General features: G+C 48.2%; 1 protein-coding gene across 1 annotated transcript; it reads right to left on the bottom strand.

The window, feature by feature from the left end:
* Positions 1–613: 613 nt before the first annotated feature.
* Positions 614–23,970, bottom strand: Ifnar1 (interferon alpha and beta receptor subunit 1). The gene is made up of 11 exons (XM_048422347.3): positions 23,809–23,970; positions 17,016–17,139; positions 13,183–13,361; positions 11,363–11,517; positions 11,129–11,270; positions 10,298–10,412; positions 7,867–8,063; positions 7,472–7,614; positions 4,728–4,875; positions 3,949–4,088; positions 614–2,404 (listed from the first exon to the last, which is right to left on the bottom strand). Exons 1-11 carry the CDS (start codon positions 23,879–23,881, stop codon positions 2,177–2,179), a joined length of 1,644 nt encoding a protein of 547 aa, XP_048278304.3. The 5' UTR covers positions 23,882–23,970; the 3' UTR covers positions 614–2,176.
* Positions 23,971–24,998: the final 1,028 nt, after the last annotated feature.

The raw sequence follows: 24,998 nt of genomic DNA on the forward strand, positions 1-24,998 counted from the left end.
ATGTAATGAATTAAAACATTCCCTACTGGAGAGATAAGGGAAGGTTCCAAAATTTCGTAAGTGAGGAACTCTTCCAAGGCTCAGGAAGTCATGGGATCAGAGAGCCCTTCTTGAGGTGATGATAGCAGGGAACTGTTGCTCAGGAAGAGGGGACTCCCAGGAGAGCTGCCGACAGGGGGCGCCAAGCTACAGCTTTCCAGTCCTCACCAGAGCTGCAGGGCAGCGTTCTCAACCTTCCTAACGCTGGGACCCTTTAGTACAGTTCCTCATGGTGTGGAGAACCCCAACCATAACATTATTCCACTGATGTTTCATAACTGTAATCTTGGTGTTATGAATGGTAAACCCAGGGTACCCGGTATCAGACCCCTGTGAAAATGCTTACTGAAAAAGGTTGCGACCCACAGGCTGAGAACCGCGGACTTGGATGGCACCCTCTCTTTGCTCTGTTGTTGGTGCCCGACCCTGGGCGGTGACATTTCTTCCTTTTCACCTAGGAAGAGTCAGGCCACAGCCAGTGATCTGAGCACTTGGGAGCTGAGGCAGCAGCACCGCCAATCAATCAAAGCCTGCAGGCAATAGAATCTGTCACTACCACTAAGTAACAGGACACTTCTTAGGAATAAAGATAAATTTATTATTTCCTCCACTGCGAGGAAGGAAACTGACAAACACGAGTTGTGTTCACCCTCCGAGGCTCCCGAGTTGGAGCAGAAGGGACCTCAGGACACGGGAGATGGAGGGACGGGTGACACAGACACTGGCGAGGTGAGCAGTCTGGATCCAGGCAGCCAGAGGGCAGCAGTCCTGCACAGCTCACCTCATGACGCCATGTGCAGGGCCGCTGCCCACAGGACACCGTCCGCAGTGTCCTGCTGCTGGGAATGTCTTTGGAGGACATCGTCTCAACACCCCTGGCACACAGAAGCCAAGTTCAAAGTAGCACCCACCAAAACCCTGAGTTTTGGCTCCAGTATTTGTTCTGTAAAACCACGGCGGCAGCAGACCCTCAGGCAGACAGACAAAAGGATAAGACGTCTGTGCCGAGTACCACACTATGATGGGGCTGGGGCACAGTGGGGAATTTGGTCCCTGAACGTGAAGCTTCTGCACTAGAGGGGAGACAGACACCGAAGGAACAATGCAGGCCAGGTACAAGAGGCTACACTGGCGGTGGGAGGCTTCGGTAACACTTGACCCCAGGGCCCAGGAGAAATACAAGGTTATCTGAAGTATCATAGCCTTCTGGGCTCTGTACTTTTTCTACATATGTACATACATGTATCCACACCTGTAAATACTCATACAGCGGGCCCTTGATATGTTGCTCGGGCAGGCCCTGCATTCGTAGGCAGCTGGGAAAGGAATACACCGGGGACCGTTAGATGACCTGCCTACAACAGACACTCATGAGCAGCAATGTAAAGTTAGCTACAGGCACCCGCAGATGGTGGTACACAATCAATTCTTCCTTTGCCTTAGTATTTGACACTGTTTCTTTTTAGGTACACGGATGCTGAGACGGGGTCCCTGAATACTGCTTGATGGGAGAGGTCAGCTTGGTTTACAAAGGAACACAGAAAAGCTACATACGATTCCACTTCTGTCTGCTGCCGGCATCTTCTGCTCCCACAAGTGCTAGACTACCTACCTACTAGGCTGAAACGCCAACTCCTCGGATTGGAGAGCTCCCCTCTCCACTGTTTCAGCCCCTTCTGAGTTCTAGTCAGCAACACTGCTGTGGCAGGTTAGGGGTTAGGAAGTGCCAGTGCAGACGACAGCACCTTTGAGACACCAAGGAGCTATGGCAGTATTAAAAAGCTGAATGTTCTGGATTTCTTCTAGAAAATGAACAGGGGGCGAACACCCGATGGCATACGCAGCAACGGGCCACCGCTGTGGCACAAGACAGCACCCTGGGACTTCAGCTGGCAGCAGAAATGGGTGGCCACCTTCAGTTAGGCCTGTCTCTTCACAGACGAAGGTCTAACACTCCAGACCCTGCCCCTCCGCATCAGCGGTGGAGAGCTGCCGCATTTTGCAGGCCTGGGTTCTGAAGATGCTCCTCCTTTCCCAAGGAGCAGCGGCCCTCTCTCAGGTCCCAGGAGGACAAAGGCATGTTCCTCGGCCTTCCCACATGGAACTCTGAAAGAGCCCACTGTGGGCAGACGCAGTCCTACGGCCTGAGCCCTTGGCTGCTCTCACTCCCGGTACCTTCCTCTTCGTTAGAGTAGTTCCCCGAGTCCTGGCTGGTCTGGAAACTGTACTTTCTGTGATCTTCCTCAGGTGCACCGTTTTCTTCTGCTACAGTAGCCAGGCCTGCGCTCTCGATGATGAAGCACTTCTCGGTGTGCTCCTCAGGAGTCAAAAGCAGAAGGTTTTTCGAAGGCGGCTCAGAGAAAAGCTAAGGATGAAGAAAGAAGGGAACACAGGTTTTTAAAACAAAGACTGATGTTCTAGCTCTAATGTCTTTGCTTTCCTATGCCCAACATTAGCAGACCTACCTTTTAGCGTGTGCATTCCAACAGATTAGCTAAACCCAGTCATGCATATACGGCATTTTTTGGGCAAGTCTGAGAACGCTTAGACAGACACTGTGCTGTCAAAGGCTGGGGTGGGAGCGGGCACTAGGATCACAGACATTTTGAAGGAGCAGCATCCAGCTGCTGGCACTCGAAAGCCCAAGGGAGACGTGAACATCTTCCTGGCAGTCTGGCTGGTAAGGAGCCACTTCCGCTTACGGCACGGCTGTCACCAGCAGAGCACAAAGAGGGATTTAAAATGCCGGCACGCAGGAGGCTGGGTGCTGAGCTCTGAGGGCATCACGCCTATCACGGCGTAGGTCCTTCTTCCTTACAACTCGGGCACCGGGGAATCCTGGTGCAGACTTGCAGGGGTCCCTGGAGCTCTATCCAAAGCCTGACCTCTCAAGGCCAGCCTGCCCTGCCCTGGGTCCCGGGGTCTAGGACGAGCCCTCCCTCACTCAGTGCTGTGACTGTAGGTGCTAACCTCACAGGAGTCCTGAGCCATTCAGTGGTTTCGGTTTCACCCGTGACCTAACCCAGGGGACCAGGTTAAGACAGATGGATAACAGGGTAACAGTGTTTCTCATACGGTGTGGAAAACCACACAGGGGGAAGCAGAAAGACAAATGCCGCACGAGGCCAGGGACAAGTCATTATTCCAACTGTAACATACATTTCACTAGCAAATGGTCAGGTGCCACTGACGGCTGACTATGGGAAGAAGGTAGCCTCACACATGCTGGCTCATCTCCAGTGTCCTACAGGACTGACGGTCATGCAGCAAGCTAGTCCCTCACCCTATGACAAGGACATAGGAGAAGAGCAAGATGGCACACCAAGGTGGCTGTGCTGGGAACAGGAAGTCAGAAACCTGTCCCGATTCCAGGAAGACTGTGAGGGTATCTTACATGTACTCATTTGGAATCAGAATGCAGCAGAACAGCAAGTACGCAGTAAGCCATTGTTTCTAAACATTTTCCTTTCCTTCCTTCCTTTTTTCTTTCTTTCTTTTTTTTTTTTTTTTTTTGAGACAGGGTTTCACCGTATGGCCCTGCCTGACCCTGAATTCAGAGATCTACCTGCCTCCTAAGTGCCGAGGTTAAAGCTGATGACAGCACGCTTGGTTTGTGCCGGGGTCTCTCTGAAGCTCTAGCTGGCCTGGAGCTTCTGAAAACCTCCTGTCTTGTTTTTTGGAGATAGAATCTGACTACTCAGCTCACGCTGGCCTCAAACTCATTGCAATCCTCCTGTCTTAGCTTCCTGAGTTTTACAGGCATGCACTACCATACCAGGCGTCCAACATCACCAGAATTCTGAAGAAAAAAAAAACCACATCAGCCCAGATTTCTTTCTGGACAGATCATCTGCTGAATCCAAATACTTGCTTCCCAATTCCTAGCTGGTGACAAGAAGAGAAACTTACCTCATGGATACTTGGGGGAGGCTTGGGTGATGAAAAGGCATGGCTGAGGTCTTTCAGGACGTTTTTCCCAGCACAAAAGACCAGGGCAGAAAAAAACAGAATGCCAAGTCCAATCACGGCCCAGAGTACAGGAGAATTTCCTAAAACACACAAGGACGTGCGCGTAAACACACGAGACAGTCAGAGGAGAGGAACGAGTGTCCGAGAACCTTTGGCTGGCACTCAATACACTACTGTGGGCAGTGGCAGCCACACTTGACGACCGCCCTGAGAAACGACCCTGGGATCAAGAGGAGAACCATATGAACAGAGCGGTCTCATCAGCTGGGGTCCCCAGCACCCGCACAGTCACAGTGCTCGGTGGCTAAGCCAGTTGTCTCCAGGAACTAAAATACAAAGGAGACTGAGGCCTGGACACATGAAAACCTTCACAAAAACGTCTATTTTCACAAGTTATTAAAGACTAGAAAATGGAACACTACCAGTGAGTGACCTGGCTGTTTGTCAGCGAGCAAGGACTGAAGGCGGTTATCACTGTGTGAACATTGCTGTGTGAGCAAGGACAAGCAGTGACTATCTGCGTGCTGAGTGAAACAGAGTGACAGGAACTGGGAGACTGAGTGTCCCTGGCCTCGGAGGACTTGCTGGGTTCACTTTTGATTCCTGGGGCTGAAGAAGGACATTTTCTGCCACTGGAAGCAAAGGCGAAATTCTCCACCAATCCCAATGCAGCACTTTATCAACCCGAGCTCCATTCAAAACATCTAGAAGATGCTCACCTGCCCCTGTTTTCTCACACTGCCTGTCACTGAAGTTGCTGCTCTTGTTCCACGAGGCAAAGGAGTGTACTCTTGCTTCCACGCAATACACAGTCAGCGGCTGCAGGTTCATAATGGTGAACTTTGGGCTTTTCTGCACCTTTTTTCTCTATAACAATAATAAAATAAGTGATGAAACTTAGTCGCTTCGTAAAATCTGATAGGGAATATGCATTTTCTGGATTTCTTTTCTATTCATGATTGGTCTCTTCCAAACACTTGGCTGGTATGTAGCCTAAGCAATATAAAGTCACTAAATCACCCATCATAACCAAATTAGTTAAAAATCTGTCACTAAAAAAAAGCGTATGATGCCTCCTCAGGCAATTTTCATTTTAATTGCCCCTGCTGCATACTGGTGGGGACAGTTAAGAGTAAGGGCTCCGGCTGCTGCTGTCCCCTGCTGTCCCCAGTAAATCACCATGCACGCTGCACTGCCTGGTGACGTCCACTCACTGGAACCTTATTTCCCGATCCTTGAGGGAGAACCTGTCATTGCTGTTTGCACTGGTCAGCCCATGCTACAACCGTGCTGGGTAACAAAGCCATTTCAACACTTGGCAGCTCAAAATGTGTTTTCTCATTAGGCCATAAACTGGCTAGGGTAGTTCCCTCTAAGGCCTGACCCGCCAGTCTCATCCTGTGTCCCAGAGACCACGTGGCACACACATCCTCCTGGCACACAGGTCAAGCACACGGGCCAGACTACGCCATCAGGCATGCTTGGGCTTCTGTTCTGAGCATGTGCACTCAGCCTTCAGCATCAGTGAGCAGAGCTCACCAGTATCTGATGCGCAAACTAACTGCAAATACTGTTTTTGGAAGGAAACGGGGCAGGTGATATAAAGCCTAGCACAAGTCCGGCGATGAGCGGCTGCGTGGGACAGCACAGCCACTGAGGCGCCCGAGTCTGCGCCAGGTGTTTCAGATGCCGCCTCATTTCAAACCTGACAAACACCTGCGAGCACCAAGTTGCTAGGGCTACCAAGTGCTTCAGAGAAGAACAGCTCAGTATAACGTCTGCTGGACTGGTGAACGCTGAGGCTAATTCTCGGAGTTAAATGACGCTACAGTTAGCATAGGCAGACGGCTGGAGCGGAAGCAGACGGAGCTTTGGGATTTGTTTACATGCAACCAAACATGAAGAGACAGCATTTACTGTCTCAGCTGCCCCAGACTGTTTGCTTGATTCTTTGACTGGATTCCACCGGGGCTCATGGCATGGGCTGGGCGGGCTCTGCCGAATGACTGGCTCAGAGCAGCACTGAATGAAGTCCATCCCGTTACTATCCGTGAGAAGGCGTGTTAGCTGGTGCTCTCACCACAGCTGAAGCCGACCTCTGGAGGCGTTCTCTCCTGTGGAGTCCACAGAACTCATCATGCACACAGCTCTGTCTCCCCGGAGCTGCCAGCTGAGGACATGTGACAGCGTCTGGAGATATTTGGTTGACATGCCTCTGAGGGAGCGCTACGGGCACCTGGTAGAAACCGTGATGTTCCGTATCCACTGATATGGGCGGCTTTACCACAAGGAATTCCCGGGCACAACTGTCATTCTTATAAAGGAACCTTAGTTTAGGACAGTGCTGGGAATCATGGTAAAATGGTTCTAATGCCATAGCAATAGACTCAAGCTATGGTTCAAAAGCAAACTCGAGGGTTAGCAAGATGGCCCAGTGGGTAATCCTGGGCTTCCTGAGAAGCCCGACCACCAGTTTAACCCCTGGGAGGTATAAGATGGGATCGCTTCCACAACCTGCCCTAGAAGTTCACGTGTGCCCTAGGATACACACAAAATAAACAGGCAATTGTACACATGTGCGTGTGCACACACACACACACGCACATGCATGTTGTGGAATAGAGTATTTAATTAGGTAAAGATGTGCTGCATTTCTTTATGCAGCATTTGCTGAACTATGTAAAGACGTGTGGCTCTCTCATCTTGCCTGCCCAGGGCACCTGGCTGGTCTAATAAAAAGCGCAATGGCCAATAGCTAGGCAGAGGAGGGATAGGCAGGGCTGGCAGGCAGAGGGGAAAGGGGGCCAGGCAGCCTGGGGTCAGCTGTCCAGACACAGAGGAAGCAGGAAGCAGGATGGACAGTACACAGACGAGGGAAACGAGCCTTGGGGAAGCACACAGATGAACTGAAATGGGTTAAGTTAAAAAAAAAAAAAAAAAAAAAAAGCTAGCTAGAAACAAGTCGAAGCTAAGGCCGAGCATGCAGCGTTCATAATATGTCTCCTGTCATGGTTTAGGGGCTGGTGGTCCAAGAGAGCCTGCTACACACGCACATACACATGCACTCACACACATGCTCACTCACACATGCTCACTCACACACACACACGCACCACACACACACACACACACATGCACTCACACACGTGCACGCGCACCTCACACACACACACACACACTCACATACATGCTCACACACACATGCACACACACACAAACACACACACATGAACTCACAACTAAGTAGGACCCAGATGCGGGCAGCCCATAACTGTCCTGCAGAAACATGGAAAGGCTGACACCAACTCTACCGCAGTCATAAATGTCTATAAGACCCCCCCATGCACACATCTTAAAGCCACTACGTACATCTCAGTCTTTCTCTCTCTCCCTCCCTGCTCAGTTTTTTCCCAAGCCACAGTTATGAGGCTTAAGTCACAAAGTTTACTGTGTAGGCTTTTACCTTAGTGTTTGAAGTGATTTCCCAAAAAATTATTTCGTAAGTTAGTCCCTGACATTTGCTGCTGGAATTCTCCTGACAGCTCACGTGGACAAGCAGAGACTCCCCAGTGGTAGCAACGGCAATGGTCGGAGGAGGAATGGCAGCTGGGAAGATGTACAGGAAAACGAAGAATTAGACACCTGAGAACAATTCTTACAAACTTAAACTAAATGAGGAAATTACAGTCTCAAGTGAAAAAACTGAGGTAAGGCATGCATGAACCACACTGGTAACCTCAGCTCTCAGGAGCTCAGGCAGGAGAATTGCCATGAGTTTGAAGCCAGCCTGGGCTACACTGAGTCCCGGGCCAACCTGGGCTACAGTGTCAGATGTCGTCTCAGAAAAACATGGCTTACTGTATTTTTGGGAATCAAATTCCTTTTCAGACCAGAAAGATGTGGTGTTTCCACCTGAGGCTTGTACCCGGAGAAAGAACTTTTCCACGTGGGTGGTGTTTTGAGGAAAAACACAGTGTGGAGTCTGGACATTTGCACAGGCAGACACTGGTCTCCATTTATCTGAATATCCTCTGCGAATACTTTTTAAAAAGCCACTTGAAAGAACAAAACAAAACAGAAGGTTAAAGTCAACACTTTATCATGAACTCAGTAAACACGTACTGAGTGAGGATTTACAATACGTCAGACACTGCAGTCAGCGCTATGGTCCCAGGGACAGCGTCCCCATTTAGGAAACTCATGGGACAATGGAGGAGATTGATCTCAACAAAGGAGAGCTGAGGATGCTCCAGAGTGTACGTGGACTTCTCAGTAATGTGCAAGCTGTTCCTCTGTGTGTGTGTGTGTGTGCGCATGTAAGTGCGTGTGTGTAGTACACATGTGTGTGTGTGTGTGTGTGGGGAACGTGTGTTTATGTAGGCCTTAAACTGACGCAGGGTGTCTTGGTTGCTCTCCATTTTTTTGAGGCAGGATATTTCACCCAGCTTGCAACGCACTGACCTGGAAGGTCCAGCTAGCCAGCTTGCCCCAGAACCCCGTCTGATTCCCAGGGGCTGCCACACCTGTACCTCAACTCTGGCTCATGCTTTCTCAGCTAAGCCATCGCTTCCAAGTACACGTACATGTCTTTTAAACAAATTATTATTAAAAGGCTGATATAAAATTCAGAAATAAAAACTTACTAAAAATATTCAAAGTATACCCTGTCTTATGTCCTGGCTAGTCTTATGTGAACTTGGTACAAGCTATAGTCAACAGCGAGAAGGGAATCTCAACTGAGCAGAGGCCTCCAGAATACATAGGCTGTAAGCAGGCAAGCCTGTAGGGCATCCTATTAGTTACTGATAGACGGGGGAGGGCCCAGCCCATTGTGGGTATGGACACCCCTGGATGGTGGTCATGGGTTTGATAGGAAAGCCCCGAGGACCAAGCCAGTAAGCAGCACCTCTCCATGGCCTCGGCATCAGCTCCTCCTCCAGGCTCCTGCCCTGACTTCCCTCATGGTGGACTATGATACGGAGTGCGAGCCAAGTAAACCCTTTCCTTCTCCAACTTCTTTTGCTCACAGTGATGCATCACAATAGTGACCATAAGTAAGAGAGCCCAGTTATCTTTTCTTGAAGCTATTTCTGACTCTCACATGCTAAACCACATTACTTAACCATGCATGTGCATGCGTGTCTTCCCAGATCCACATTCAAAGACTTCAAGCTGGTAGCTTCAAAGTGGCCATTATGGGAACATTCCTGTCACAAAGTCCTGCCAACTATAAATAGGGCCCCTCCCTTCTGGACAACACCCTGGCAAAAGTGCCACAACTTTTCCATGGCGTCCCTTACAGAGCACATCCCACCAAGGGGGAGTCCCTCCCTGAGGCTGGAGAGGAGAATCTACTGGCCGAGACTGGAGCTCGAAGCATCTCAACTGAAGGCCAGAACTGCAAACCTCCTAGGTGGCTTCCTCAGGCATTCTGCCACCTGAGCACAGGGCCCCACATAGAATACGACCACATATAGCCAAACAGACCCCAGGCCACCTTCCCTCCCTGCACAAAATTGCCAATGGCCCAAAGATGTCTGAGACAGGCAGCCAGTGCCAAGTCTAGTCCCACACAACTTTTTGTTTTCTTAAGTCACTTCTCTTTGTCCAACTGTCTGTTCTGCTCTTCTAGGACACCCTCAAGGCTTCTGTCCCCCGTACCACACACTTCCTACAATCCCTTCACAGTGTGAGCAAGAGCTGAAAAGATGGTGGCTGCTTCGCTTTCCTGTCAGATTACACTGTTTGACAGGAGGAGGGCTTTTGAAGATTTAGCTAAATGATCCAATCTGCTATTCTGAGTTAATGGAATGAAACATCTCCTTGGTGGACATGACCTTTAAGGTGAACTCTTCACACAGGTGTAAAGGTCACAGTCCCCTCCTAAGGGCCTCTGAGATGTGGCCTTGAGTCCTACAGTTTCAAGACAGAGCTTCTGTCCACAACCACAAGAGCAAGGCGAGTTTCGGATGAAGCCACCCTCCTTGGCGACATTACTTCTCTTTCCTTTGTGTGTGAGCCGGCGAGTGCACACCCGTGGATGAGTATGGTGTGTGCATCTGTATATGGGCTGGGATGTGTACAGGGGCCAGGCCTGGCCACCGGGTGTCCTGCTCTATCACAGGCCACCACTTCCCCTGAGACAGGGAACCTACAAGACGACTCACGGCTTCCCAGCGCACCTCACCCACTCTCAGTCAGTCCCTCTGTGTGCGGTCAGTGGCACACAGAGGCAGCGTGAACGGACATCAAAGCACATTAGTAAAGAACGGGTAGAAAAGGGACTCACGGGAGCCACTGTGCTCTGAAGCTCACGTTTGGAGACGCATAGTCCCATCTGAGAACATAGTTGTCACCCTGGGTGTCCAATTCTATGTTTTCTGGAACAGGCAATCTATTTGTCTCTAGAAGTCAAAGAATCCATTAAACATACATATTTTATAACACTTTTTTTTTAAAAAAAAATTATGTTCTGCCTGCATGTAAGTATGTACACCAGAAGAGGGCACCAGATCTCACTACAGATGGTTGTGAGCTACCACGTGATTGCTGGGAATTGAACTCAGGAACTCTGGAAGAGCAGCCAGTGCTCTTAACCTCTGAGCCCTCTCTTCAGCCTTTAAACTAGTGAGACAGAACTGTATTTATCCTGTCTGATCTTAAGAGACAAAACATACTAAATTTACAGTTAAAACCACGAACAAGCCCAGTTCCTACCCCTGACCTTAGTTACTGGTAAGCTTAGCAGAGATAAGCACTTCGGACATTTCATCTGTAGAGGCATGCTTCGGACACCAGCTACTCTGCTAGCAACTACATGAGGGACTGCAGGCAAGTAAAAAGCATTTATGATACTATAAAATTTGAACTTTTAAGTAGAATTAATTTTTATTATTATTGAGACAAAAATTACTAAAGTAAATGACTTGATTCTGTAAGTGCTATTATGCTCCCTTCCTTTTGTGTGTGCGTGTGCTAGACAAGTGTTCAATCACACACCACTACCCAATGCTCTGTTTTAATAATTATTAAACCTTCATTAAATTCCATCATGTAACATGTGCAAATTCCATGCTGTCCATAGTCTGTTCCTGACCTGAGATCAAGAGCTCTCGCTTACCAGTGGTGTTTATACACTGCACCTCGCTGAAGTTGCTCTGCTTCCTGAGGTCCTGATGTATCGCTTCAACTTTTAAACAGTAAGTAGTCTCTGGTAACAGTTCTAAAATTTTTTCTATGCAACAATTGGTTGTAACATTTTGCTACAAAAAAGATAAAAAATAAAGAGTCAAATTTTAGAATTCACTCACCGCCTTCTCTCTCACATGCAATCGGGGTCAGAAGAGACACTTACAGTCACACCTGAAGACTTCTGCCAGAACACTATCTGGTACTTGAAGTCGAAACTATCACTTCCCCACATCTTCCCACCTTCTCCGGGTTGAGAGATGTGGACTAATATAGCTTTGTCTTCAGCTTCCAAATGTACTCCTGGGGGGCCAATGTGAGCTGTTGACAGCAGAGAACAATTACAGAACTTCAGGGAGACCCCTCTAAAATGTGCCTGGAGCGGTAAGACAGAGGAAAGCCTTCATGGGTCTGACACTTTGGGAGGTCACGGCACAAACAACCCTAAACCAAGGTCTGCACGCAGGCACTGCTGACAAACATGTGAAGAGCGGGAAGGGCACAAATAGGGAAGCCAGCCGTTCTGAAACCTCCGAGCAGAAGCCAGAACAAAGCACCGAGCTGTACAGATGGCAGAACAGCAACCCAGGTCCTGGGGACCACATGTGAACTCTCTAAGATGGGACAGTGAAGGGCACAGAGTGCGTGAGAGGGCTCAGGAGGAGTCAGAAATGTGGTTGGAGGCCACACAGAAGGAAGTGGTAACAATTTAAGAAGACACTGGGGGGCTGAGGATGGCCAAGAGCCAAATCCCACTCAGGTTTTGGAATGATCAGCCTGGCCAAGGGATAGGACGCAGCGAGGTCAAAAAAAATCAAGAGAAGACGACAAGGGCCTCAGTAAAAAGGGACGTTTCAGACATCCTCACGTGACACTTGTGAGGTATAAAATGTAGGAAAGGACCAAAATGAATGTAGGGTCAAGCAAATTACAGCTGATGTCATTCCCTGAGATGGCAAGGGCTGCAGGAAGGGCTATGAGCGAGACTGAGAGCTTTGCTTGACCATTTTCACTGTGAGATGGCTTTGCCATCTCGGCAGACACTGAATGGAGAAGGGGACACCAGTCTAATGCTCAGAGGGAACATGGGGCAGGGAATGGAATGCTGGGAGTCAAAAGCAGATTCAATGACTTAGGCTGGCAGCAGCCCAAGCTTGACATGTCCTAGAGAGAACAACAGGAAAAGAAAGAGAAAGCTGAGTGACCAGGAGACTCAGGAGTGAGCAGTTCCCGGGGGAGCCGGGAGAGAGCTTCGAGGGAGTGGAGTCCCGTGCACGCTGTGCTCAGACGCACCAGCCTGAGGATCGGGGATACACCCGTGAGAAGAGGTGGCCGCTGCCGTCTGCAGAGGTGACAACATGTGAGAAGCAAGGAAGTGAATGGACAGTGATGAGAAGGAATAGGAGGGTATGACAGTGGGCACAGGACAGGCCTGAAGACGGAGACAGGACAGTGTGTCTCGAGTTCTGGTCTCCAGATCTCTGTGCTGCCATAGAAACCACGGCAGCTGTTGAAGATCTGTTTACACTCAGCATACTGCCCATGAGAGTAGACAAAACTACAAAATGTGGATTCACAAAGATGATAAAATTATCAGACACATTGTTACAAAAGTAATTTCCAAAAACAAGAACTTTAAGGCGTGATTTTTAAAAACCTACATTAAAAACATCTCATTACCCTGTGAACTAACCAACACAGACCCACATCGGCAGCCAGTAAGTTCATGCCGTGTGTCTAGCTAGCATCCTTTCAAAATTCTCTTTATACAGACAATCAAATATCAAAATAAATGAGGCAATAAAATCTCCAGATTACTAGGGAGTGTTGACTTTAGGAACTCCTAAAAGGCTCTTGGTGACCACACCCAGAGAGCCACTAACACCAGAAAAAACGGATCTTAGCGGGAAGGAGCGGCACCAGGCGGAGAACTTCTCTGGTGACATTTGCTAGGGAACAATGAGGCAGCCAGCGATGCTTTCTCACCTTTATTATGTGGAATGAACGGCTCAATCTCATTCCATGAAGAAGTGCGCTTTCCTTTCTCAGCTCTTACACGAACCTTCATGTTGACAAAAACATCTGCATTCAGTAAAGAGAACTGGCACGTGGTCCCCGTAATATGCAGACACGCGGGCGGTTTGAACCAGTTCTCCATCTCTTCTCTTTTAATTGAGAAAAAAGATGGAATGAGCTCATGTCCACACAGAAGTTGCAGAGACATGTCGTGGTTAGCTTAAGAACTTACTTCCCATGCTGAGCATCACCACGTGCCAAGTATGTGAGCTGAAGGGCAGGGTCAGAAACAATACCAACAAATTAACAACAGCTGTAGAAAAAGGTCATGGGCAAAGTGCAGGCAATTCACGGCACACGTGTGCCCAGGAGGTGCCCAAGGACAAGCCCGTTAAGAAGTTTGTCATTTGGAACAGCAGAGGCTGCTGCCGTCAGAGACGTTTCTAAAGCGGACGCCTTCAAAGGCCATGTGCTTTCCAAGCTTCCCAAGCTGTGTTACTACGTGAGCTGTGCCATAGAGCGAGGCAGTCGGATCTACTTGGGAAGCCTGGACACAGGCCTCTCGGTGCTGCCCTATGACCTCCACCAAAGTCCACCAAAGAGGTGGCTTCATAATGACAGAAGAAAACATCTGGGAAAAATAAAATGGAAATTATACTTAAGACAATATTTCCTTTGAGATAATGTCCTGTTAACATTTACCTGGCTACCCTTTGATACCTTTCTGATACATATGAGCTATGTCACTACTTGGAATAAGTCAGATATTTAATTAATTTTTGTTATTACTGTTTTTTTGTTTTTTTGATACAGGTTTCTCTGTGTAGCTCTGGCTGTCCTGGAACTCACTCAGTAGACCAGGCTGGCCTCAAACCTGGAGATCCCTCTGCCTCTGCCTCCAGAACGCCACCATCACCTGGCCATTTGGTCAATTTTTAACAGGGTTTTCACATCAATTCTCTGAGTGGTTACATTAGCATTTCAAGGAACCAGAAACAAATAATCCATAAGACAGAGCAGATGTGGCCAGCCGAGGAGCTCTGTGACTTCTGGATCTGTGTCTCTGGACTCCAATTTCCTTATGGAAGATTGGGAATTGGTCTGATGATTGATGTGGGATTCCCTTTCGTATGCTATGACTATGTTTTATTACTATTGGTTAATAAAAAAGCTGTTTTGGCCAATGGCTTAGCAGAAATAAAGCCAGGAGGAAAATCCAAACAGAGATATATAGAGAGAGTAGGCAGAGTCAAGCAGATGCCAGGTAGTCACCGAGGAAACAAGACATGTAGAAAATGAGGTAACGCCATGGCCACGTGGCAATACACAGACTAATAGAAATGGGTTAATTTAAGATGCAAGAGCAAGCTAGAATATGCCTGAGCCACTGGCCAAGCAGTGTTGCAAGTAATATCGTTTCTGTGTGATTATTCGGGTCTGGGTGTCTGGGAGAAGAGTGGTCCTCCCTTTACAGACGATGACCCTCTACAAATAGACTGCCTATCCAAGGATAGACCTCAGTACTGTGTGGCGTGAGTTTCCTTGGCCCAATCCCAAACCAATCACTGTTTCCTAGGGTCTTTAATTCTTCAAAGATTTCTTCTAGAATTATGTACACATGTGTCTATGTGTGGGCATGTGTATGTTAGTTTGGGTCCCTGTGGGGAACAGCTAGAGCTGGGGTTCCAGGTGTTGTGAGCTGTCTGCCCTGTGCTGAGCACCTGAGTTGGGTCCTCTGCAAGGCCAGACAGCTGCCAAGCCCTCTCTAATTCTATTACAACACCAGAAACAAAACCTTGGTATGTCAATGTAAACAAATGGATTCCAGCAGAAATGCCCAATCAGAAAACTTTAGGTGACTTGTATTAATAGTCTTAAAATGGGGCATGGCTGGGAACAGTGATCCATGTTTAGAATCCTAGCACTGGGAAGGCTCAGACAGGGGGATTGAACCTTTGATGCCAGCCTGGGCTACACAGTAAGTTTGAAATAATTCTAGGCTATACAGTAAGACTCCACAAATAAACATCTAAACAAACAAACAAACAAAAATAAGAAAAATTAAATAATAAAAAATGTGGTGAGGGTGTTGCTCAGTGGTCAGTGCTGGCCTAGCGTGTGCGACACCTTGAGCTTAGCATGATGACAATGACTGACTGTGTGACTATGAAACTCGCCCCACTGTCCTCTTCACCCACTGCGATTCCTTATCTGTGTCCTTCCGTGTTCCTGGAGACGGAGCTCATCTGTCAGTGGGTGGCTACTGCATTCAAGGGTAAGGAGGCCAGGACAGTGGGCACAGACGACCGTGAACTGGGTCTGGGATAATAGTGTTTGTGTGAGACTATGGCCGTCTGCTCTTTCTTATGGGTAACTTTAAAGGCATCTGGAAAGATCCCCACTATACCTAAGCCAGCTGCTGGTGAAGAACCCAACCTAAGGCAAAGAACAAATGGCATCAAAACTCAAAACGGAATGTACGGAAAACCCGCTCAAGATACAAAGTGCCTGTGCACACAGACACAGTCAGGAATCTCTGGGTCACTCTGTCTTAGTAACATGTGGAAACACAGTGCAGTGGTGGGGAAAGCACTGGGGTCCTGACACCTTCCTTCACTGCTGACTCCATCCTACACAGGGACAGAGGGGTGTAGTCGGGGAACCCACACAGAGCAGGAGATGGAGGATGGGCCCTCCTGTAAGCCTGCCTTAGAGGCCCTCTGCTGATCGCCCTGGCAATGGGAGGCAGAAAGTCAGTGCTGAGAAAGAGGCACTGACGAAGGCATTCAGTCTATGGAAATGCAGGGTCTGAAACACTCATGAATATGAACCGTGTCTAAGAGGAAAATCTAGGGCTGGAGAGACGGCTCAGTGGCTACCAGCACTTACTGCTCTTGCAGAGGACCTGGTAGATCCCCAGCACACATGTGGTTCACAACCTTCCCTAACTACAGTTCCTGGGAGTCCAGTGCCCTCTTCTGGCCTCCACAGGTACCAGGCATGCCCATGGTGTATATATATACACACACACACACACAGGCAAAATAGTCATGCACATAAATTAGCCCAATTTTTAAAAAGCGAAACCTTTGTGTATGATGGGAATGAAAGGAAAACTGACTGCAGAAGGCTGTGAGGGGCTATTCTAGGACCCAGCATGCCTTCCGGGGTCTCTGCACATGTCAAGACAGTTCAGACACCATAAAACATTTAATGAATATGTGACATCCATGCAGAGAAGAGATGGGAGAAGCTGTGTACTACTCTCAACCATAGACCTCAAGAAACGTCGTCTTTATTTTGTATACGCGTCCGTGCATGAGTGTGCATGTGTCTGTGCAAACACACCACGGCACAGGAGTGGGGGTCAGAGGACAACTTGCAGGAACTGGTTCTTTCCTTCCATGCAGGTCCTGGAAATCCACTTGGTCTATCAAGCTTGGCGGCATGCACTTCTGCCCGCTGAGCCACCTCACCAGCCCTTCAGCTCAGCGTCCACTGAGACAGCCACAAATGTGACGGGAAGTAGAATCTCTTATGATGGAAATTAATGCTTCCCACATTAAAAAGAAATCATGGAGCCAGGTGGTGGTGGCGCACGCCTTTAATCCCAGCACTCAGGAGAGAGGCAGGCAGATCTCTGTGAGTTTGAGGCCAGCCTGGTCTACAGAGAGAGATCCAGGACAGACTCCAAACCAAAGAGAAACCCTGTCTCAAAAAACAAACAAAACAAAATAAAACACAACAACAAAATAATTAGAAAAATGCCCCGTATCATTGCAGCGGGCCAGTTAGTCACCTACGTTTGATATTCTGCTGAAAAAGTCACATTGTTCACTGACTCTTCATTGCTGCTCCACTTTAGGGTAAAGCTGTCATCTATAATATAGACATCTATATCCCCAGGAGGTTCCAGATCTTCTCCACCTATAAAGCCAACAAACAACAAAATGATTATTTATAGGCTATAAAAATTTTATAAATTGTTATTCACATCAATAACACGACTGAATGCATTCATTTCAATTTTTGTTTTTAGCTATGATGTCTAAGAACCACCAGCACACCAGCATGTATACTAACCCTCTGGTGCAATAGGGGCACACACACATTGGCGGTCACCAATGGCTCACCAATTGAACTTCAGATCTGCTTAACAAGACAGAAATCCTTCCTGGCACTGAAAACTTTGTCAACTGCCCAGGCCTAGTGAAGTCACGGATCTTGGCAGAGAACCTACAAATGTCACTCTACTAACACCATCATAATTCCTAACTCTGTTTTAAATGTTTGTCCTTACACTCCCAGGGAAGTGTAGTTCTCTGTGCAACAGAGGGAGAGCATAACAGAAAAATACAACTGATCAAAATGCAAAGTCGTGGAGCATAAGTCCCAGTTGTACATAAGGCTCAGGGACCGCTGGGGGAGAGGGAGCGTTATGAGCCAGGAAAACAGGGAATCAATCGTGTCTCCTAGAAATGCCAGAGGCTACATCCATGACGGCTCCCAACATGACTGCCTAACATGACCTAAATGAGCACATCACCATCAGACATGCTAATGTGGAAGGGAAAAGCTCAGGCAGGAGGCCTCCGTCTTAGAGAAACAAAACGAAGAGTACGGGCAACTGGGAATGCAGTGAGCAGGAGAAATATAGTCTGTCAGAAAAAGCACGTCAATCATTTGATTTGGGTGTCCAGTATCAAATGGTCAGCCTGAAAACACATACACAGGTAACATTATACAGATTAAGAAGGTTGTTAATTACACATTTAGGAATACGTACAAACACACACAAAGTTGCAGGAAAAGAGATCATGAATTTGAAAGAGTGAGGAGCTGGGAGTGGTGGTACGTGGGAGGGTATGGAAGGAGAAGAGGGATGGGGGGGATGACGGAACTGTATTTTAATCAGGAAATATCAAAAATATTTTAAAATTTTAAATTCGATTTATGTATGCTATTTTACATGAGAATATTTGGCTCACATGTACATATGTATTCCATGTAGGCTTGAAGGGGGAATCAGATCTCCTGGAACTGGAGCTACAGATGGTTGTGAATCACCAAGTAGGTGCTGGGAATTGAACCCAGGTCCTTTGCAAGTGCAGTTAGGTAATGAAAGACTAAGCCATCTCTCCAGCCCCAGGACAGAATTGACTCACACACAGTAATCTCCGCTGATGCGTGGGAGCTGTAGCCCAAGCCCAGCGGATGCCTCACACTGCAGTTAGAACCAGCTCTATCCAGATTCTTTCCTGCAGAAGTATCTACACAGTTAGGATAAAGTTAGATAATAAAAATAGATACGGTACAGAATGATTACAGTGGGGTTGAGGACCGGTCATTATGAGGTAAATAAGAGAGTCCCTTGACACAGTCTCTGTACTGCTTCACTGATTATTAGACATCCCGGACAAAGGGAAGATCTCCACCCTAGGAAGGAGAGATTTTGTTTACATTTTAAACATGAGATATGCATACCTTTATAATTGCTGCATCAAACTATTAATATACAATGCGTTGTCTCTTACAGCTTTATTTGTGTGAATTAGAAACTTCCAAAGAAACTCTATGACAAAGGACCAGATTTAGAGTGCATCTCCCCGCCCCCCACCAAGGAGTTAAGGCACAGGCCCATCTGCCACCCCAGGCACTGGGAGGTTGGGATAATGGCTGCTCCGGAACCTTTGGAAACAAGCATCACTGCAGACCTAACACATGCAGGAATAGTAGGTACAAGAGTAGACCTCTGATCTAGACACTCTTCTAAGGACAAAGTAGGTATCATTTCCTTCTGGCGGCTAGAGCCCCTCACTCCTTTAACTTGTCTATGTGATTCCCCCATCCTCAGAGTCACTGAATGTTCTAGGATTGTTTGCTCTGTGGGTACAGAAAAAAAAAAAGATGATGTAACCCTTGAATATGTCTTCCTGGGTTTTGGTCACTCATATTTGTTTCAGAATAAAGTATTTCGTTTCCCTTCAAAGCAGAGTCCCTCTTTTGGGTCGATGACTTCAGGTCCTTCTGTCTGTGACTGGCACAGCCACCTGCTCATCAAGTCACCCCGGGAGACGCAGGCATGCCTTCGGCACACTCTAGAGAGTTCCAGAAGAGTGCCGACAGCAGCTCAAGTGCTGTCTAGGTGGAGACTGACTCGCGCTGCGCACTCCATCACTTTTCTAGAGTCCTTAAAAAGACATGTTTTTAAAATAAGCTTGTGTGTGTCTGTGTGGGTAGGAGCACTCGAGCAGGTGCTGCCCTGGGCGGACGATCGTGCTGGCACGTCCTGGAGACGGAGCCGACCGTGGGCCATTTCTCCAGTCCTGATGTGCTAATTTTTTTTTTAAGATTTACTTTATGAGTGCTTTTCCTGCATACATGCTTATTGAGTCCCCTGGAACCGGAGTTAGGGAACGATGTGAGTCACCAGCTGCGTGTTGGGAACCAGACCCAGGTCCCGCCACCCGAGCATGAAGTGCTCTTACCCCCACCCCCATCTCTCCAGTTCCTAGGCTGTAATTTTTAAAAAGAATCTTTTCATATCTGGCTGCGCTGTTATTTCCCGTTTTGAAAACTTCTGCCTCAAGGCTATCATGTCCTATCCTGACACGCTTCTACCCCACAAGTTTACAGATTACAGTTAGATTACATGAGGAGATTCCGGAGAAAACATTTTCTGATTCTTTTTTCTTTTTACCTGTCGGGGGAGGTATCTATCAAGTCTCTCCACTCTCGGTATTTACTTTCTCAGTGTTGTGGACTGGTATATGCTAGGAACTCCATTCCAGGACACCATCAGAGCCTTTGACCTTCATCCCTAACCCGCATCTATCCTGCTGGCCTTATCTTCACTTGAGCCCCATCCCATTTGATGGAATTTACAGATTCTGTGCAGGACGGGCGGTAACTGGGCATATAAGATTAACAAAGGATCCAACAGCATTTGCAGCAGTTATAGTATTCTGTTCATAACATTCTTTTTCAAATTTATATGTAGGAGTACTTTGCCTGTATGCACACCATGTCCTTGTCTGGTCAGAAAAGGCATCAGGTCTACCTAGACCTGGAGTTACAAGTGCTTGGATGCTACCACGTGGGTGCTGGGAACTGAACCTGGGTCCTCTGAAAGAGCAGCCAATATTCTAAACTGCTGAGCCATCTCTCTAGACTCCAGTTCATAATATTTTAATCAAAATGAATGTAAGCCCAAGAGGAAGTGGAGATCTGATGAGGTACAGCCAGGAGGATGCATCTTTCTAGCACTCACTGAAGGAGCCCAAGGGTAAAGGTATTTTGGTACTTGGGTGACCAACTCCTAAGTGAATGGATGGTGTAGGAACTCAGCAGTCACTGAACCGGGCGGATATGGTGAAAAGCTGTGGTTTCAGAAGTACCGTGACCTTGCGGAATCCTGGTGGAAAACAGAGCTTGTTTTACTGAAGAGGCATTGCAGCCACCCCATGACTTTGGTCACAAGACACCTCCGGCACACCTGAGGCTCTTGCATTATTGTATATTGCAAACGATATATAAGAAAGGACTAGAGTCCTGGGGGCATGCAATGCTCTCCTTTAGGAAGACGCTAAAATTAGATGTGGGACCTTGGTATGATGAAATACTTTGTGTAACAATCAATAAACATGCCTTCCTACAGCTGTTAGGGATTCAGCCCATCAGAAGAGGCCTCAACATTCCATCTTGGAGTGCCTTTCTTCTGCTGACCTGTGCTGTATGGTACGCCCCAACAAACAGATTTGGAAATGAGAGTTAACTGGATTCTGTTCTCACAGATTTTTTTGGTGTCGTTAAAAATAGTCTAGCCTCCCCTCAGCATGGAGCATACCATTTCTTAATTTGTGTATGTGCCTGTGTGCAGGCACGTTCACGCCAGAGGCGAGCATGTGGAGGTCTGAGGTCTGAGGTCTGAGGTCTCTCTCCCTCTCTCTCTCTCTCTGTCTCTATCCCATGTGGGTAGGGCCTGAACTCAGGTCCTCAGGCTTGGGGGCAGGTGCCTTTTCCTGCTTAGCCATATTGTTGGTCCAGCATGTAACATTTATACAGAAGCATTCATTTACTTATAATTTCAGTTGTCTCCACCCTTTGATGTTCATCTTGAAGGCCAGTAGGGTGTACTATTTTCTGAAGTGTGATGTAACTATAAAGACATACAGCCATACAATTATACACTAAGATTTCATTAACAAGTTGAACAATTTTCTTGGTCTAAAGTCCGAGATGGCCCTTACTAGGATACAAAGCATGATTTAATTTAATTAATTTTTTTTGACATTTGGTCTAAGGACCAACATTACAATCTCAAATTTAGAGTAATAATTCACTTATTTTCTGACATTATTATCCCTTTAGGGGGAAGAGAGGATTACCAGAAAGAGAACTAGGAAGGAAACCTTTAACATGTAAATGAATAGTTAACTATTTTATTTGAAATATTTTAAGAAAATAGCTCTGGTTGGGTGTGGTAGTGCACATTTTTAATCCCTGTACTCTAGATCTAGAGGCAGAGGTAGGTTGGTCTCTATGAGTTCCAGTTCTGCCAGGGCCATACAGTGAGACCCATCTCAGAACAACCCAGTTCTGGCGTGGCGTGGTAGCACATGCCAGTATCCCAGTCCTCAAGCAGCCGAGGCAAGAGCGTTCAGGTTCAAAACCAGCCAGGCTACACAGTGAGAACCTATTTTAATAAACCAAAACACAAGAGTGCGGGGAAACGGCTCAGCTGACAAACGTGCTGGCTGCGCAAGCAAGAGCGTGGTGAGAATTTATTTGCGATCTAACAAATAAAGCTTGCCTGAAGATCAGAGCGAGCCACCAGTGAGCTATAGAGGCAAGGCACTGGTGGCACACAGTTTTAATCCCAGCACTCAGGAGGCAGAGACAGAGGGATCTCTGAGAGTTCAAGGCCATTCTGGACGACACAAGGTCAGTCTAAAAGAGAATCAGAGCCAGGCTGTGATGGCTCACACCTTTCATTCCAGTACTTGGGAGACACACGACTCTATTACCAGCTCTAGGGAGGTGGAGACAGACAGGGAATGGCTGGGCAGAGAGGGGGATATAAGGCGGGAGGAGACAGGAATTCACAGCATTCAGTCTGAGGACTTGTAGAGAGATGGGATACCCATTTCTGTCTGAGCATTGGTAGAGGTAAGACCTAGTGGCTGGCTGCTCAGGTTCTCTGATCTTTCATCTTTCACCCCCTAATATCCGACTCCAGGTTTTTATTATAAAGACCAATTAGAATTCGCGCTACACACAAGGACCTGAGTTAGCCTCCAGCTGGGTGTGGCAGCACACACCAGTCATCCCAGGGCCCAGCTGATGACAGCAGGAGGGTGCTTGGTGCTTGATGAGTGGCCAATATATTATCCAGCTCCACGTTCAGAGACCCTGTCCAGATAAGGTGGACAGCACCAGAGCACGGCACCTGACAGTGACCTCTGACCTCCCGTTTCAGGAGCACATAGCAGCACACTGTGCACACATGTACACATCAAAACAATAGCCCAGCGTAGTTAAGCCACAAGGCTCCCAGGAAACGACTCACAAGGTACGATTTTCGATTCAGTCAGTAACTGGTCCACAGTGTTAGGCGAGCTAGTTAATGTTAGGCGAGCTAGTTAATGTCTCAGTGCCTCAGTTTCCTCATCTGTGGAATGGCAGCACTGAAAGTTTAGTTTACCCCTTTAAAACACTTACTGGCGAGTCCAGGAAATGCTCCTTTAAATTATGCTTTAGTAACTAGTCCAGTTTGAGGTCAGTTCTTCTGAGGCACATTCTCACCCTTATCCTCTCACCTCAAACCCCCGCCTCACCTCAGTCTCTCCAGCGCTGGGACAACTGGCTAAAATTAATTTTTTAATGTACACCCCCCTCAATGTCCATTTTACATGAAAATAGGGAGGGGTTCCCTTTTATACTGAAGTAAACACGATCGTGAAGCTTTCCAAGACCAAGGGCTTCAAAACAATCACCTGGGGCTGCATCGGGCCACTTGCACGAATTTCCAGGACTGGGTGCTAGCTGCAGGATGAGACTTGGGGTGTGCCTTACCTCCCAGGTGTACCGATTTTTAAGAGGAATCGGGACTTAATAGCAGCCTCACAAACCCCCAGGAGTCCTGGCTGGCATGCCGGGCTCTCTTCCTCGGGTTGCTTAGGCCACTATGAAAAGATCGCTCTTGTCTATCCCGCACAGAGAAGTCAACGCTCTCATGATGCAACAAACTAGCCCGGCGGTTTCCTGGCTTGCTTGTTATTGTTTTGGTAGCTTGCTGCAACCTCAGCCCGTTAAGGTGACCCTCATCTCACTCATTGCTGCGGCCGGGACAAACCGCGCGAGGCTGGGAGATCGAGTTTCTGCGGCTGTCTGATCTCCCACCGCCATCCGGCCCCAGGTTTGGGCCCAGGACAGCGTCCCCAGGCTGAGCAGGGGCGCAGGCGCCGCTCCCGTCGGGAGGGTGACGGGGTCAGCGTGCGGGGACTCGGGTCACCCACGCCCAGCTAGCGGCCAAGGTCAGCCGCCCAGGGCTCTCCCTCCCAGCCGCCCGGCCCTCGTCCAGGCCCCTCGGCTCACCTGCGGCTGCAGTCACCACCCAAGGCACCCAGGCCACCAGCACCAGGGCCGCCGAGCCCAGGAGAGCGAGCATGGTGTCGGGAAGCCAGACCCGTGGCTAGCATCCCAGGCCTCCTCCAACGGCGCTGTGGAGCCGGAGAGGAGCCCAGAGCAGCGGGGCCCTCTCCGCGACGCCCCGCCTCTTCCGTGGAGCCCCGCCCCTCCGCGACGCCCCGCCCTCTCCGGGAGCAAGCCGCTTGGAAAGTCCCGGGCGGTCTAGCCTTCAACTCGTGACCTCTGATTGTAGACGACCCTGTCACGCCCAACTCCCACTTCCGTGGAGACCGACTACGATAATTATCTCAGGGGGAAAACGCGGGGTGCAGCCAGTACGCCTGCGCAGATCCTCCAGATAACACCCCCGACCCCCTCCACTCCCCACCCCCAGCTTCTCAGCTTCCTGTTTTTGCCCTGGGGTGGAGCTGGTGCGGAGGCTGTGAGGTGTTTTCTCATCCGGGGCTGGTGCGTGGGCTTGCAGCCTGGTATGGGCATCCCCGGACGCCCGGGATCTGAGGACCCTGGGAGCGGGAAGGCACGGACCACACATTTACTATCTCAACTACATACGATTTTTACACTTGATTCCTTGGTTGAAATCCCACTGCGATTGATTTCAATCCCACTTGATTGAAATCCATCATGCGATGGTTTGGTGGATTTTGAATTACACAGCATTTGAATCCTTTTCCTAAAAATAGTTTTTAGTTTGGTTTTTCGTGTATGAGTGTTTTGCCTGAGTGTATATATGTGCATGCCTGGTACCGCTGGAGGCCAGTAGAACGTGCCAGATACCCTGGCACCGGAGTTACCAATCTTAGGAGCTACCTTGTGTGTCCTGGGTCCTGGTATCCGAATTCCGGTACTCTACAGTGTGCTCTTAGACATCTCTCTAACCACTTAACTCTTTCCATAACTACCTCCTAAAGAGATTTTTATTTATTTGTTGTTTAAGTCATTTTTTAAAAGCATGCTTATCGTCAGCAATGATACAATATAGAATTATTACAGCGGGGAAAAAAAAACAATCCCCAAATACCAAGAAATTTTCTGTGTTCTCATATTTCTGAGTATTCCCAGGTAGTTTCAGGGCTTTGAAAATAATGATACTTTAAATGTAGTTGGTACAAACTTTGCCTCTATAATCTGGATAG

The sequence above is a fragment of the Myodes glareolus genome, chromosome 2 (genome assembly GCF_982192425.1).
Source record: "Myodes glareolus chromosome 2, mMyoGla1.1, whole genome shotgun sequence".
NCBI lineage: Eukaryota > Metazoa > Chordata > Mammalia > Rodentia > Cricetidae > Myodes > Myodes glareolus.

Excerpts from the sequence above, each read along its gene's own strand:
- Ifnar1 (XM_048422347.3), bottom strand. The coding sequence starts at position 23,881 with ATGCTCGCTCTCCTGGGCTCGGCGGCCCTGGTGCTGGTGGCCTGGGTG. Across the intron at positions 13,362-17,015 it reads TTTTCAGCAGAATATCAAAC|AGAAGAGATGGAGAACTGGT; the intron begins GTAGGTGACTAA and ends CTCAATTAAAAG. Across the intron at positions 10,413-11,128 it reads GCAGTGTATAAACACCACTG|AGACAAATAGATTGCCTGTT; the intron begins GTAAGCGAGAGC and ends TTTGACTTCTAG.